The sequence below is a fragment of the Cadophora gregata genome (assembly GCF_030347475.1).
Source record: "Cadophora gregata isolate MNR1 chromosome Unknown scaffold_16, whole genome shotgun sequence".
Classification (NCBI taxonomy): domain Eukaryota; kingdom Fungi; phylum Ascomycota; class Leotiomycetes; order Helotiales; family Ploettnerulaceae; genus Cadophora; species Cadophora gregata.
Window position 1 is genome coordinate 1,354,612 of NW_026695939.1, and position 14,853 is coordinate 1,369,464.

General features: G+C 45.8%; 7 protein-coding genes across 7 annotated transcripts; 4 read left to right on the plus strand and 3 right to left on the minus strand.

The window, feature by feature from the left end:
• Window positions 1-398: 398 nt before the first annotated feature.
• ONS95_005674 (uncharacterized protein) lies at window positions 399-3,365 on the plus strand (the record flags this gene model as incomplete). The annotated part of the gene is made up of 3 exons (XM_058499095.1): window positions 399-578; window positions 664-1,060; window positions 1,387-3,365. 3 exons carry the CDS (start codon window positions 399-401, stop codon window positions 3,303-3,305), a joined length of 2,496 nt encoding a protein of 831 aa, XP_058351362.1. The 3' UTR covers window positions 3,306-3,365.
• A 2,141-nt stretch (window positions 3,366-5,506) lies between these two features.
• ONS95_005675 (uncharacterized protein) lies at window positions 5,507-5,944 on the plus strand (the record flags this gene model as incomplete). The annotated part of the gene is made up of 1 exon (XM_058499096.1): window positions 5,507-5,944. The coding sequence occupies one exon, from the start codon at window positions 5,507-5,509 to the stop codon at window positions 5,942-5,944; it is 438 nt and encodes a 145-aa protein (XP_058351363.1).
• Window positions 5,945-6,098: 154 nt separating this feature from the next.
• Window positions 6,099-7,446, minus strand: ONS95_005676 (uncharacterized protein; the record flags this gene model as incomplete). Its single annotated transcript, XM_058499097.1, has 2 exons — window positions 6,099-6,487; window positions 6,534-7,446. 2 exons carry the CDS (start codon window positions 7,444-7,446, stop codon window positions 6,099-6,101), a joined length of 1,302 nt encoding a protein of 433 aa, XP_058351364.1.
• Window positions 7,447-9,520: 2,074 nt separating this feature from the next.
• ONS95_005677 (uncharacterized protein) lies at window positions 9,521-9,805 on the plus strand (the record flags this gene model as incomplete). Its single annotated transcript, XM_058499098.1, has 1 exon — window positions 9,521-9,805. The coding sequence occupies one exon, from the start codon at window positions 9,521-9,523 to the stop codon at window positions 9,803-9,805; it is 285 nt and encodes a 94-aa protein (XP_058351365.1).
• A 207-nt stretch (window positions 9,806-10,012) lies between these two features.
• Window positions 10,013-10,483, plus strand: ONS95_005678 (uncharacterized protein; the record flags this gene model as incomplete). The annotated part of the gene is made up of 1 exon (XM_058499099.1): window positions 10,013-10,483. One exon carries the CDS (start codon window positions 10,013-10,015, stop codon window positions 10,481-10,483), a length of 471 nt encoding a protein of 156 aa, XP_058351366.1.
• A 124-nt stretch (window positions 10,484-10,607) lies between these two features.
• ONS95_005679 (uncharacterized protein) lies at window positions 10,608-11,990 on the minus strand (the record flags this gene model as incomplete). The annotated part of the gene is made up of 1 exon (XM_058499100.1): window positions 10,608-11,990. One exon carries the CDS (start codon window positions 11,988-11,990, stop codon window positions 10,608-10,610), a length of 1,383 nt encoding a protein of 460 aa, XP_058351367.1.
• A 30-nt stretch (window positions 11,991-12,020) lies between these two features.
• ONS95_005680 (uncharacterized protein) lies at window positions 12,021-12,677 on the minus strand (the record flags this gene model as incomplete). The annotated part of the gene is made up of 1 exon (XM_058499101.1): window positions 12,021-12,677. The coding sequence occupies one exon, from the start codon at window positions 12,675-12,677 to the stop codon at window positions 12,021-12,023; it is 657 nt and encodes a 218-aa protein (XP_058351368.1).
• Between the last annotated feature and the right edge of the window lie 2,176 nt (window positions 12,678-14,853).

Below are 14,853 nucleotides of genomic sequence, written 5' to 3' on the forward strand. Positions count from 1 at the left end.
TGCTTCCAGCTTGATATTGGACACGCCGAGTACAAGCAGGTCTTTGGCCTAGATATGCTCCGGCTTCCGAAACCTCCAAGTTGTCTTCAATTCTTTGGCAAAGATTCTATTGCGATGTCTTAATTGCTCTATTTATCATTATCACATTCGCAGATCATTGTGGCGTTCTGATATCTGTCCTGGGCAAGACATATACTCCAAGTCGCGTCTCCCTTGCAGTGCATTCCTCTCCCTTACCTCCCCCAACATGTCGTTTAACTTACAGACCCCTTCCTTTTACCAAGATTCAACAGTCGTTCGGGAAGAAACTCGCGTGTATGGATGGTTCTACATCAACGACACGTCTCTCACCCGCTGTTTTTTTCTCTATACCTTAGACACAGAATTGTAAAACGACCATGAAATACGGCCATCTACCAGGCGGGCCTCCACAAAGGCAAAGAGGCTCTCCAGCAAGAATAGTAGCTGGCCACATCGTCTCCCAATTTCTTCGACCAGGCAGGGTTCGAAGCAGACTCCTACTCCTCTCACTTGCGCTCTTTGGAAGTCTTTTTATCCTCTATGGACGACGACATTCTGTAAGTATGACAATTCCCCGATGTATCCACAACTCCAGCCTTCGAAATCCCAAAACAGAAGTCAATCCATCACTAACTATGACAGACTGAGCTCCACTTCACAGCCGCAACACTCACCACCTACATCCCCACCGGCATCACCTCCACCGTTGCCACACAGAACGAACCTGGAACCGAAAGTGAACCCGAATATGAAATCCAAGATACCCGATGGGACGATACCAAGAACGGAAGTGATTCCAATCACATCGTATTCAAGAAACCGACATTCCACCTTGTGATCCCAGCATATAAGCCTTCAGCTCCACTTTGCAGAGCTCTCCTCTCAGCTGCGATTTTGGATTTCCCGCCGCCGACGTTGATTGGGTATGGTGGTAAGCCGAATAAAGAAAGACTGAGTTTGGATGGCGTCAAAAGTACTTTTGGCTTTTTGACTGGGAAGGACGTGAGAGCCGATGATTTGGTGCTTATTGTGAGCGAAGGTCAGTTAAACTCCAAGCTATAGTTCCTCCTCCACTTCGTTATTTAGCCAATTGTCAGTTCATTGAGGCCTCAATGTTTTCATATCTATATTTTCAGTTTTCAGTCCGGAGGCATGGTTTTATATGACCGCTTCTTCTGATCTGTTATCTACTTTGGTAATTTTGCCAATCCGAAAGAGCATTTGTTTCATCGGCAGAGCTACGAGGTCAAATCTGGAGGATAACTTACAGTCTCATTATCTCATCTGGCTCTCGTATTATCAGCTCTTACCTCTCGCCTTTTTTTTGCTACAATAAAATATGCCCAGCTACCTAACAATCACTAGATACAATATTCCAGCTTCCTGCTCCCATCACACTCTCCCGGTTCTTCTCCAACCTCCACTCCGCCTCCACCACTCTCCTCAAGCAATACGGCCGTCTCCCAAACACGGACGACTCCACCTCCAATAAACCTCAAAATCAACCACCTCAGAGATACACACCCAAGCTCCTCTTCAGCGCCAGCAAATCCTGCTTCCACGCCTCAGACTCTCAAGCCTGTCTTTCAGTCCCAGACTCACCCCTCCCACACCCACTTTCCACCCCCAACGCCAAACCCCAAACAAGTGAAGGAATCAACACCTCAGCAACCACTCACCCCCCTCATTTCCTAGGGTCAGGCCTACACATCGGCCGCGCATCCTCTCTCATCCCACTTTACAAGCGCGCAACCGAACTCCTCGAGATCTCAGACCTCGTTAAGAACGGCGTGAATACACAACATGTCTTTCAGCAACTCTTCGGCGAGCAGGAATACGCTCGTTCTTTGGTCCTAGAAGAAGAGAAGAAGCAGCGGCCAACGTGGAAGAACTGGCTTTCTTCGATTTTCTCGAAACAAAGTTCTGAGGGTGAATTAAAGCCGGAGATCACACCAAACGATGAAGGGAAGGAAGGCCAAAATGCAGATGGTGAGAAAGAGTTTGGCATCACACTCGACTATAGCAGTTCTGTGTTTCAGGATCCAGAGGATAGTATCCAGGATCTACAATTCGTTGTTTTTGATGACCAGAAAGGGGGGTCAAAGAATGGTGCCCCATCAAGGATAGAGGGTAAAGCTAAGACGTGGAAGATTAAACGGCCCATACGCCTCCCTAACGACCTCTCAAAATCACCAGGTCCATTCGAAGATATGGACTTATCCAGTATCAAGTCAACCCCATACTCAAAAGAAGGAACCCACACGGACTCTACCTCCTGGTCTGAAATCCCACTCCTAACAAACACCCTAATCCCAGCCTCCTCCATTCCCGCAATCCTCAGTCTCAATCTCCCCAACACCAAAGACCCCGTCACCCAAAATGACCTATGGACCAGTCTCTGGTTCCACAACTCCTCTCGCCGCCTCTTAACCCAACACGTCCAACTCCTCACCGCAAACCCCAACCCCGAACCTCTTTTTATCACCGCCTCCTCATCTTCAGATTCCAAAGGTAAAGGAACAGGAAAAGGTGGTAGCGGAGACACAGCTAGTGATATCACGCACTATCTTGATATCAGGCCTGGGAAATCGCCACTGGGTGCTTGGACTGACAAGGGGGAGTGGGTCGGGTGGAAGGATCTTTGTGGGGGGTTTGGTGGGGAGGTATTTAGTGATGGGGCGGGGGAGTTTGGGGTTGATGTTGGTGATGATGATTATAGAGGGAAGGAAGAGGAGGCTGGAAAAGGAGGGAAGGGAGGATGGGTAGGCCATGGTGAGGGGGAGGGGTTTGTGAAAGGGCTTTGGGGGATGGTTGTTGGTGATTATAATGAGGAGAAGGGGGCCGAGAAGGAGAAGGATGAAAGTTCTGGGAAAGAGAAGAGTGAGGGGCAAGAGGTGGGAGGCTTAGAGCAGGGTGTTGTGGTCGTGAATGGAGTTGAGAAGTTCAAGGACACGAGTGGAGATGGAGATGGGAGCGAACGCCATGATAAGAATGAAGGGAAGCAAGGAACTGAAGACGGGAATAGCAAGGAAGAACAAGGGAAGCTCGAAAGCCAGGACGGCGCGAAGAAGGAGGATCAGAAGGAGGAGCCTAAGACTGATAACAGCACAAAAGAAGGAAAGAACGGTAGCGACGCTCAGAAAGCTGAGGTCGAGGATAATACGAGTATGAAAGACAAAAACAAGCAGGCCGAGGAGGGAGCTGTGAGATATCAGGACGAGAAGGAGCAGCAGAAGGACGTGAAGGATAGCGACGAGAAAAATCGTGACGAGAAGAAAGAGTAAATTGTAGACAGACTGAAATAGTGACTGTAGATTTTAATTCAATAGCTCCGTTGTTCCAAGCCTGGTGATTACTCTAGATGAAGTGTGTCTCATAGAAACTGACTCACGAGTCACGACTGCTTTCACACAAACCTCATTTAGATCTGGAGGGCTTATAAACGCAATATGGAGACAAATGATTCCGTTTAAGTTGCCAGTGGAGTACTAAGCTGATAAGAGTGCTCTCATCTTTAGGCTTATCTATAGCAGGGTGATACTAGACTCGTCTTCTCTTCACCTTTTTCCGACACCCGCTACTGTACTTGCTTGTTAATTGCACCCGCTGCCGGAAATCGCCAGACTACTAAACAACTCTTTGACAGTTTAGCGCAGATTGGACGAAACTAAAGCTTGGATAGCTATCATACTGCCTGTAATTACCGGTTACTCGATGTTATGTCACGTAAAAGTCTTCGTTGATGTTGTTGAGCCCCCACAAATTGTTCCGGGCACATTTCCAATGTCGTTCCTGACAGCCCCTGGCCGCCCCGTACTTATCTCAGACAGACACTTTCGCTTGCCTTCTCTACGTGGACTCCTAATCTAACCGCTTTAGGCTGCTTAGTCAGTGCGTCCACGATTTAAAGGCTGCGAAGCGTCTGAGGGAAAATAGTGCGGATTTGTATAGTAAACGATTTTAAGCTGACCTTAATTCTTTAGTTACTTTACTATAACTTAACATATAACTATTTATATAACTTCAGGTACACTATAAAAGGTAGATAATCTATTTTTCTATTAATTAATATATTTATTTTTACCTGTATCGATTTCCTTAAGGGTGAAGTACATATACTAAGACTAAGGTGTCGATTTCTTACCTGCACTTAGTAAAAGTCTAACCGGAAACGTCTTTGTTATTTTATAACCATAACTCTTATTAATAAGCTATAAAGTAGGTGTTAATAAGAGACCTAATTAGAACGATTTCACGTTTATAGATTAAAAATCCGTCGAGTGCGTATTTTAAGATAAAGAAGTAGGTGATATTTCTAAAGAAAACCTCTCGATTTAACCGGAAACCTCTTTACTATTTTATAACTACAACACTTATTAATAAGCTGTAAAGTAGGTCTTTATAAGAGACCTAATTAAAACAATCTCACGTTTACAGATTAAAAATCCGTCGAGTGCGTATTTTAGGTTTAAAGAATAAGTGATATTTTATATTGACTTCTTAAGAACACTTCAAAAGTTTAAGGGAACTACTAATCTAAATAACTCAAGGGGTAGCTTAAAAGATAGAGAATTACAAGGGCTTTTAAATAAGCTTTTGTTTATAAAAATCCGATAGTTTTAAGGTATTAATATACCTGTTTTAATATTCTTATCAGATAACGACTCTCCCTTACTAAAAGTTGCCGCAGGACCCTTAAATACCACTATTTTCCCTCAGACCCTCCGGTGAGAATTCGTGCCCGCCCCCACTTAAGCCACTCTAATTGGGTCGCTTAGGGGGGGTGGGCGAATGTATCACCAAGGAGGGTCTGATTTATGAGATAACCCCGTACCGCATTTGTTGCCAAGACTTGAGGCTGACATTGGAGGAGAAAGTCACGAGACGTTCTGCGGGGTAGCTGATGGGTAAAGAACTTCCAGGTTCAGTGTACCGTAATGGTGGGGTTGCCCACGAAATTTCCTGGCAAGCATCATACTTTCTGAGACATCTGCATTTAGGCTCCTCGTCGCTCACATTCATGATATACGCCTTCATTCCGTAAAGAGACTCAAGTTTGCTGCAGTGAATTGCAACGCGATCGACCGCCTTGGAAGCAACAGTCGCACACGAAAGAGCGTACAAAGGCCTCAGCCGGTGATAGGGCGATTGGCCAGACAACTTGCAACGTGGTTCAGGCTTTATCTTCATACGCACGTACACGTAGAACATCAAGGTTCATCGGAACCTGTCATACGACCTGAATCACGAAGGAGATAGGAGAACGAATCTGCCGCGATCAATCCGACTTCGCTGATCAAGTCAGATCTAGTCAAGAGACCAGGCTAAACGCAGCTCAATCACTATTGGAAAATTGTGAGACGTTAGCAATATACCACTCTTCTGCACCGACTGCCAGACCTTGATCGAAAGGTTCTGCCTGCCCAAGCTATAACTACACAAGAGAGCACTTTTCGCATCTGCAGACCCCGCGGACTCGAAGGACATGACAGATAAAGATAAGAAAGGGAAGGGGAAGGGGAAGAAAGAGGATGAGGATGAGGAAGAGGCGGAGGTTAGGGCCCAGGATGTCACGAACATAATAATGGATACAGAAGCTGTTAATAAAAAGGTTCTAAAACTCGTAGGACACCCCCCTAGCAGTCATACGAGGAAGATGTGCCATGTGCTGACTTCCGCCCATACTTCTGCAAAGACTGTATCCCGGAGCCCGGAACCAATACACAGCAACGGCATTGTGAGTGTGCCCATGGGAGTATGCGCAATTCTGTTCAACAAATACAGCGAGGGTGTGGCACAAATCACGACGAGATATGAAACTGTTCGCACCGGTCCAGCAGACAGCGGATGGTACGTTATCGCTGTGGATGAAGGGGATGATATCATGGGGTTTGCCCAGTTCTACTACTACTATAAGCTATGACGATAGCTCTCTGGGGAAATAGACGTTGAACGTCTCTGTCTGGAAATCCTTCGTAATGTTCTTGGCTACTTCTCCGGAAATCTCCATCTTGCTTATGAAAAGTATACCTTCCAGCCTGAAAACCAACTCAACCAACGGCAGAACGTCAGGGCTTTTATTCGATATCACCAATGATGCTGACACGCAAATTTTCTCCAAAGCCTTCAGCAGAAATGCCTTTCGAGCGATTACCTGACGCCGATCGTCGTAGAAAACGATTCCACCTGACACTGATTAGCGTGGATATGACAATAGTTGGAAAAGTCTTTTCACCTTCTGCGCCATCGTGTTCACTAGTACAGGTAAGGGACAACGACGAAAGAAGCTGCGGGACGGTGGTACCTGGTGACGGAATGCTCTCAATAATATCGGAGATCATTAGCGTCCGATCTTGAGCCATCGTCTGGTTCTCTTTATTCTCCATCTTGGTAGATTGACAGTTTTGGGTCTCCGAGCTGGAAACATCAAATATACATGTGGACGAGGGCGAAGGACCACCTATTGCTATGGATCTTCAACTTTGGAAAATCTGGGAATCTCTGAAACTCACTATAGCTTCCATAAATAACCCTCTCGTGGGTCTTGCTCTCTGCCGGTCGTCCGCTATATCCAGAAGACTCGCCGCTCGACACTGGCGATTCTTGCGTCGGGTAATTCTGCTCATCCGATGCCTCTTCCACCCGCCGACGCTTTGGAAGTGGTCTCGTTCTTCGTCCGCTATTGATACCAGTGGCATGGGCGAGATTGTACACCAGCTGCTGGTTTTGCGGCGATATCTTTGGAGGTGCCTCGCCGTTCGAGATACACCCACGAGAAGGCAGACCCATTCTCTTGTCGATAGAAGTAAGAGTAGGATCAATTCGCTGCCGACTAGCTTTGCAGACCGTTTGGGGGTTAGAAGGAGGCGCTGGCACCGTCACTGATGGCTTCCTTTCTGAAACTTGTGCATCCCAAGCAGCCCAAGCCTGTGCAAACTTTGAGCTTCTTTCCCGAGCCTTTCGAAGACGTCTACACTGAGGCTCTTGTACAGCTTCACACTCCTTGCCATAAAGCTCCAAGTCATGTTGGAGCTTTTCCAAATCGCTCTCCTTATTGTTGCAAATGACGTCCAAAAGCACTGGAGGAGAAAGAGAAGAGAGAAACTCCCCCAGCACACTCTCTCCCTTTTCGTATAGTTCTAGAAGACGATAGAACTGATTTTCTCCAGTTTTAGGCCGGGTGCCAGCTAAATGTACTTCATCGAGACAATCGAGGAAATGTTTTCCTTCTTTCCAAGACGTTTTCCAATCATCACATTCTTTAGAAGAAGGATAATAGATCCGGGAGAGCTCTTTCACGGCATTACGAAGTCCTACTAGCTTCCTGGATTTCAAATTGTGCGGCTGTAAGTTAGTCAGCTCAATAAGATCGCACGACTCTAAAGGAGTCAGCTTGAGCTTCTGTGCTGAGAAGTAGATTGGCATCTGAATCGATTGTCATATAAAAGTGGTGATCCAGAAGAAGTTACAAAATAGCCGCTGCAGAAAGTCTGGGAAATAAACAGCTGTAAGACGTTCGGAGAACTGGCCGTTGCCGAAAGTCTGGGAAATTGATGATCGGAGGAGTCGAGAACATTGACGGTCGCAAAAGTATCGAAAAATACCGGTTGTAGAATGATTGGAGAAGTGACGGCTGTAAGAAGTCTGGAAAAATGACTGTTGCAGAGAGCCCGACAAATTAGTGACCAGAGAAGTTGAGACAATCGAAAGTCGCAAAAATTATGGAAAGTTCCCGATTGCAGAAAGTCTGGGAAATTGACAGTTGTACGGAGTCTGGAAAATGGACGAGCGATCATGTGGTCGGCGCTCTTGCGTTCGCTTCAATCAAGACGGGCGCAGCACAGGCATGCTTAAATTCAGCCACTCGTGAACTTCCTGATCCAGAAACAGTCCACACCTGGGAGACTTCTGCTCTCGTTTTTGGATTTTAAGTCCGTAAGGTTGCCTATCAATCCAAACAGACGGAGGACGGCCCCGCAGACCCCCTCCGCATCATCACCATATTGGGTTGCCTCACTTCATTCTCTCACCGAAAATAACGGTCCGTTTCTCCTCTGGGCCCTGTGTGAGCGCGGTGCAGCATCCAGACTTGTCCGGCTACGCCACTATGCCTTGTCTACATGCACGATCAGTGACCGCATCTGGAGCATTTCAGGACTTCAGATACGCCCGAGACGACTTCAATCGCCCAGGAGAGAACTGTGTTATACAACACCATTGATGATGATGTCGAGAAATATGTTTGTGTTTCACAAGCGCTCTGTGAGTATTGGCTAATTGACATCCTTGGTTGTACTAGAATACTAGGAATTCGCATTTCTGGATTCGCTGGTAGATCTCAAGTACAAAAATCAACATCGTTTTTGTGATGCAAATAAGCGATAGACGTGGATGTCCTGTCATATGGAACCCTGCAGATAGAAAAAGTAAATGTACTGTGCTATCGAAAAAGAGAGAGCTAGACTTGCGTGTGAGGCCTTCATTATAACATTAGTATCATTAGGTTGCATATGCAAGACAGTATTTGGTCTTCTTGCTGTCGTCCATTTGAAAATTCGCCTAGCTATCATTTAACAGAGAGCCGATATTACCATACTTCCGAAGACAGCTTAACCACATACAGCCCTCTTTTTGCACAATTATGGAACATCTATCTATGGCCAGATACCGTAGATGATTCATTCCGGAACTGTGTGACAGTGTGAAAGCGTCCAAGTCTTCTTTCCCAGTGATTGACAGGATATCAACAAAGCCACACCCTTCATCTGCAATGCTCCACCATTTATCAGCCAACAGGCAACCGCCAACAGCATGTCATGCACAGGACGACAAGTCAAAGATAGGTGCTTGTTACAAAACGGTTGCAGGGGTCGATAGTACATCCTGCTGCCATCAACTTTGGTGACGGTCAACGCCTGGTGCCCAGCCAACATCCGACTCCCTGTTTGTCCAATTGTATCCATCAACCCAGGTCTAGGCGAGATTGGCAGAATTTACAGCTCAGAAGGCTGGGGTGATGTAGCAATCGATCTCAAAACCAGCTGCAAAAAGAACGCCATTCTAACCATTACGGTAGAGTGCACATGGAAGGGATCGACCGACACGTAGTTCAGCTGGTCCATCTGACGTACGGAGTATTTGTAACGCCTTATTCATTCTATCACTTGAATCTGAATTTGCTATAGATGTATGCAAGTGACGAGCGTGTATGCAGTCACTTTTGGTCTAGCTGGAAGTGAAGAGTCCGACGTACTTCAGCGAATAAAGATCTTATCTTGACAGGCTACTCTTTCAGTCGACGGGTGCCTTGTCATAATGAAAACAGGTGCATATGTCTTGGGATACATTTAAGTATATATATCCTGCTGTTTTCTATTGAGTTTCGAGCTCTCTTTTTTGCTCAATACCCGGCGAACTCCTGTATCTGATTTCTCAATATCATTTCCAAATGTCTGCAAATTCCGGAAGAGACGAGTTTTGTGGGCGATGTGGCCACGCAATGAATGAGCACGCTCGTAAACGAGACTCGAAGTGTACGAAATGCGGCAAGTTCTTCGAGATATGCCAAACATCACTCCACGGTGACGGGTCTAGCAGGGCATGGAGACTTTGTTTCATACCTTGTTATTGCGGGAGAGAGTTCTATCCCGACAGGGCCCAAGCTGCAATACCACTCGCAGATCATGAGTACAAGCCAGACCACCCAGCCTATAGAGCCCTCGATGACGAGTACGAGGATGAGGACGAAGATCAGATCCATGAGGATCATGCCGGTGGCGAATGATCTGTGCTACCCGTCACATGGAGTGCCGGACATGCCCGAGTCAATTCCGGAGATTCTGAAGATCCCCTCGCATGGACCGAAGACCGATATATAAGGGACACATCAGCAATTTCAGATCTCGCAGACCAACTGGAGACAAGTCATATTGGCCAGAGTGCTAAGCTAGGATGTGATGACTGGTCGTGGAGCAAGGAATGGAGTCAGTGGATGAGAGAGCGCGAGACGTCCCCAGGCACGTGGGAGGTCGATTATGAACCCCTTACGGGAGAGTGGAGTGGTTGGGAATGGGATAGTACAGCTGGACAGTATGCAAGCAGTGCCGGGGACCCAGATGGTATCTTGAGGTACGAATACCAGACAAGTGTTGACGATTCGAGCTCGACATCACAAAGAAGCAAAGGAAAGGAGGTGCAGGACGAGACTAGCTATCCGAGCATGAGCACATCTACTGGCGAATCTGCGTCTCGAGATGGAACACTAGTTACAACTGTGAGAGAGGAGAAGAAGAAGAGGGTGTTTTACTATTTCACGAATGAGGCAGGTGGAGAGGTCAAAACTCGAGAAAATGATTGGAAGGAAAGCTCCAGAAAGGTCGGCGGTAAGGTGTACCAGTGTTTCGAATACACTGGGAAAAATTCTGGACGAGTTTACTACACTTGGCAATTGGGAGAAGCTTGAAATCGCCGCGGAGTTGGAACATCTTGGAAAGCAGAGCATCATTTGTACACGACGTATCTTGTTTCTTCTGAATTTATATCACAGTTGTATTTCTTAATGATACCTTACTGATGTGATGGTCGATTTAAATTCCTCGAGAACCTACCATCCAGGGATGAATTCTGACATTTGGGATCACCATGGCTCCAAGACTCCTGTCCCCAGAAGCCTCCTTTGATCCAAATGAGACTACATGAAACGTTGCTATTTTTGAAAGCGTGAGCTTGAATTTGCAAGTGAACCCACATGGAATCGCTATACTTCCACTCTCATGATTTCTCTCGTCATGGAAGCTTCGCCTACGTTGGGGATTGTCGCAAAGGAAGCCCTTCTCAATAGACGGTTTGGTGACCTTTTGCAGTTCTCTTCCTCCTTGTACTGGGAGCCACCAGATCCAGTGCTTGTACTCTCGCGAACGCCCAGTCTCCAATTGTGGCCATAGCTCAGGTTCAATGTCTTGTTTGAACACGTGGCCGACAGGTTCCCATCCAAAACGTGGCATATCGAGGCCGCCAAATCGAAAGTTGAAGCGATGGCGAAGGAGGTCGGATCGTGGGACTTTTGCAGAGAGTTTCTCATATGATCCCAATGGATCTTCGTCCAAAAAAGACTGCTTTGAACCAGTCCAGGCAGCAACATCTACATCAGGCCCCGACCAAGAACCAAAATTCGCCCGCTCTTGATGAGTTTCAAGGTAAGAAACTATCAAATCTAATATCGCAGTGTTACCCATCACCAAAACACCAAGCCACAGGAGAGCTGGTCGCATTCGACGGGTGATGAATATCTTGGCGAGCCTCTCCATATCTGCTGTCTCGATAGTAGGCCGCAAAACTTCCAGTATTGCACCGAACCAAGCACTGACGAGATTGCAAGCTAACCCTGGTTCCCAGAATATGCTCCAGAGTGCAGATCCTACAGATCCTGGATGTATGCTCAGAGTCATGTAATATGGAAGATCTTTGACATAATCTCGAATGAAGTGAGGGGCTGTTGAGCTCGTTCTGTGGTTGATGGTAATATTTGGCAGCGGTAGCTGTGGTTTCAGATCCAAATTGCTGTAGAACGGCAGTGTCAGAGCAGCTAGGAAGGCTACTGTGACTTGTTGGAATGCGAAAGAAGTGGGGAGCCCATCCACAGGAGGCTGAAAGTCAAACAAAGTACAAAACTCAATCAGAATATTTGCGGCACTGTCCGACGAGGGAGGTACCTCATGATCCAGAAAAACGAATGGCGCGTCCACAGTGATGACAAACCGAGTTTCGGGATGGTATTGTGCGGCCCATGGCGGAAGAGGGCCTCTGCTATTCCATCCTAGACCTGGTGCCAGAATAGCACTGAACCACCGTACCAAAGCTCTAGAAGCGGGGCCGAGATGAATGGCAATGTCGTCAGGTCCAGGTCGGTACTCTCCAATAAGAACTGGGGTTAATCGGGTATTGGAGTAGCGAATAGATCGCTTTTGCATTTCCAGAAATCTCACAGTAAAGATGTAGGATCACAATGGCACAAGTATTGCAATACCATTCGGTCGCGTGTCGTTGAGTCGAGGGTCAGATGGGTTCACTGTTCGGAATTCTGTTGCTTTAGATATCGACAGGAGGAACTCCTTTTTGACACCATGAACTTCATCTGGGTTCCAATCCTCGAGACCAGGAGCCCTGGGCAGTTCGGGTTTCGGAATGTGCCATACTGCCTCTCCTGAGATGCTCCGCTTCCGGGGCAGATTCCAAGGAAGAGGTGGTATCTGTTGCAATAAAATATCCGGATATATGGCCACAGCTGCAACACAGCCGGGGGGCAGTGAAATAGCGCTAGCGACATAATTCTGCCAGATCTTCTGGCACCGTAGGAAAGTATGGTGAATTTGTTCAGTGCTGGGGATGAGGGGGTCGTCTTTGGCTCCAGCAACTGGTATGAGAGGGTCGTCTTTAAAGCCAACAAGTAGGTCTACGGAATCTAAATCAGAATCATCATGCGGCCCAGTCAAGCTGTGTTGAACCTCAGTGACAAGTGTACTTCCGGTCACTTTGACCTCAACAAAGCTAGCATCGAACAGGTGCTCCCCCGTCTTTATCCAGTGAGTGGTACGATCGGTGTAGTTGACTTGTTGGGAGTCCAGTGCATCAAGTTCAAGGGTAGCGCACTCTGTCATTGCCTTTGAGTGTTATTGAGGAGAAACGGACTGAAGGTGGTAGTATTTTCAAGTTTATGGCGTTGAAGTTGAGTAGGAGGAAGTACGTCGCGTCGATGTTGTTGTTGCCCCACAATAAAGGCACGTGTTCAGCCCAACCGCCTTATCCTCTCTGACATGAGTAACGTGATTTTTAGGCACTGACTGGTCATCCTCCAAGTAGTAGCACATCCTGAAGGCGGTTTTGATGAAGTTTGGGGTAATACCATGACGGGTGAAAGACCATTTGCTCCAGGAACTAGCGATGTTTGTAAGTTCTTTCCTAACTTTTCGTACCTCGCGAACGTAGCCCGACCTCACCGTTTTCTAATATATATAGGTATTTCTATACTTATTTAAGAAGCCAGGTCGTCACGGTCAGGAGACAAAGGAGTAGTGAATTCATGTGATTGTAATCCTTACGTATTCGATCCCAGCATGAGCTCCACTCATTTGTTTCTTCATAGTCGCGATGTGATATTGTTATATATTTAGTAGAAAATCCGGACTTTATATCTCTCCATTTCCTTACCTAAAAAGCACAATATAATCTCTATAAGTATCAGTACTTGTTGGTATCGTACCGGTAAACAAATAACAAGTGTATATCGATATACGTCAAAATCCAAGGTTCAGTTCAAAGGTGTTCAAAAGTGTGTATTGTAAAGAGTGTCTAAGGGTCAGAATATATACCACCTCCCGAACAACCCCCGGTTCGCATCCGAAAGGGTTCCACCCCCTAACCGGGATTACCCGTACCCCTTGATTGCCCCCTATATTTCCATGGCATAGGTCTGCGGACCAACAGTACTTCTATTATTCCAAGATTAATCAAACACTTGAAAATATCTAATACTTAATAGTGATATAAACCTACGTGACTTATCTTATATCGTGTACTGTAGGGAGGAGCTTCATGTAGTATGAAAGTCTTGATTTATTAAGGTATTCTAGAGCTCTCTTATAAGAGGAAGCTCTAGGAGTTCTAGTTATATAAGTAGCCTCTAGTTAGCTAGAGCGCCTTAGGGAGTGCCTTAGGTGCGTCAGGTATATAATATACCCTCTCGCTTAGTTTTATAATAGTAAGCGAAGCGATATAAATAGTGCAGATAATACTACCTGAACTATAATAAGAGTTAATATCAACTGATAGCGTTAGGTCTTAAGCGCTTAGTAGCTCTGAATATATAAACTAGGTAGGTCTCCTAGAACACTCTTTCCTTAAATAATAACTTCGACGTAATATTAGTAAATATAGCTAAAAGCTCTCGCGCTGCCCGTGCCTCGCGCGCTTTTAATCTTGCTGCTACTCGCGTAGTAAAGAAGAAGACTATAAGTTGTTAATTTAAAGATTCTGATATAGTTAGTGTTATAAGAAATTGTTAGAACTACGCTAATACTTATAAAATAGGCCTGTAGCTACTGTAGCTCCCCTGCTACCGCTACTCTACTACTACTACTATTACTATTACTACTACTAGCACTAGCACTAACTCCTGCCTGCTGCCCTGCTATAGTAGGGGCTATCTGTACTATACCTTATAGCTACTATATTCGCGGTAGTTTACGAGGTGCGCTAGGCGACTCTTATTATAACGAAGAGATAGCTTTACGCTGTTTTTATTATTATAAAAATAATAAATCGGGTTATATCACTACTTCTGCTCGCGCCGCTGAACTCTTCGCTAGCTACTTAGTAGCCTAGGCTCTCTTAGAGGGCACACGCGTAAGTGTTTCCTTATATTATAGTGTTAGAATAATAAAATATTAAGGTATTAATATTAAAGTACTAAGCGAGGCTGACTTTATAATATATATAAGCTCTTATAGTTCGCCGGGCTACTATTCGGAAGGCCTTAGAGACTAAGGAGGATAAGGATAAGGATAAGGATAAGATCTGTGCTACTATCTATAAGTTATAATAATAGTCTTATAGATTTCAGATATTATCTAACTATTAATATTAGCTACTACTCCTACTCTTATCTCTACTCTCTGTAGAGAGACTACTATTCCTCCCCCTTACTCTGTTTTTAGTGCTATAGGAATAAGCTTTAGCTCTACGGGAGCTGCTATTATTACTCCTGCGGCGTGTTTAGCCTTATGTGCTTTTACCTTAGTAAAGGTTAATATTATAGCTAGCGCTACCCGGCAGTTA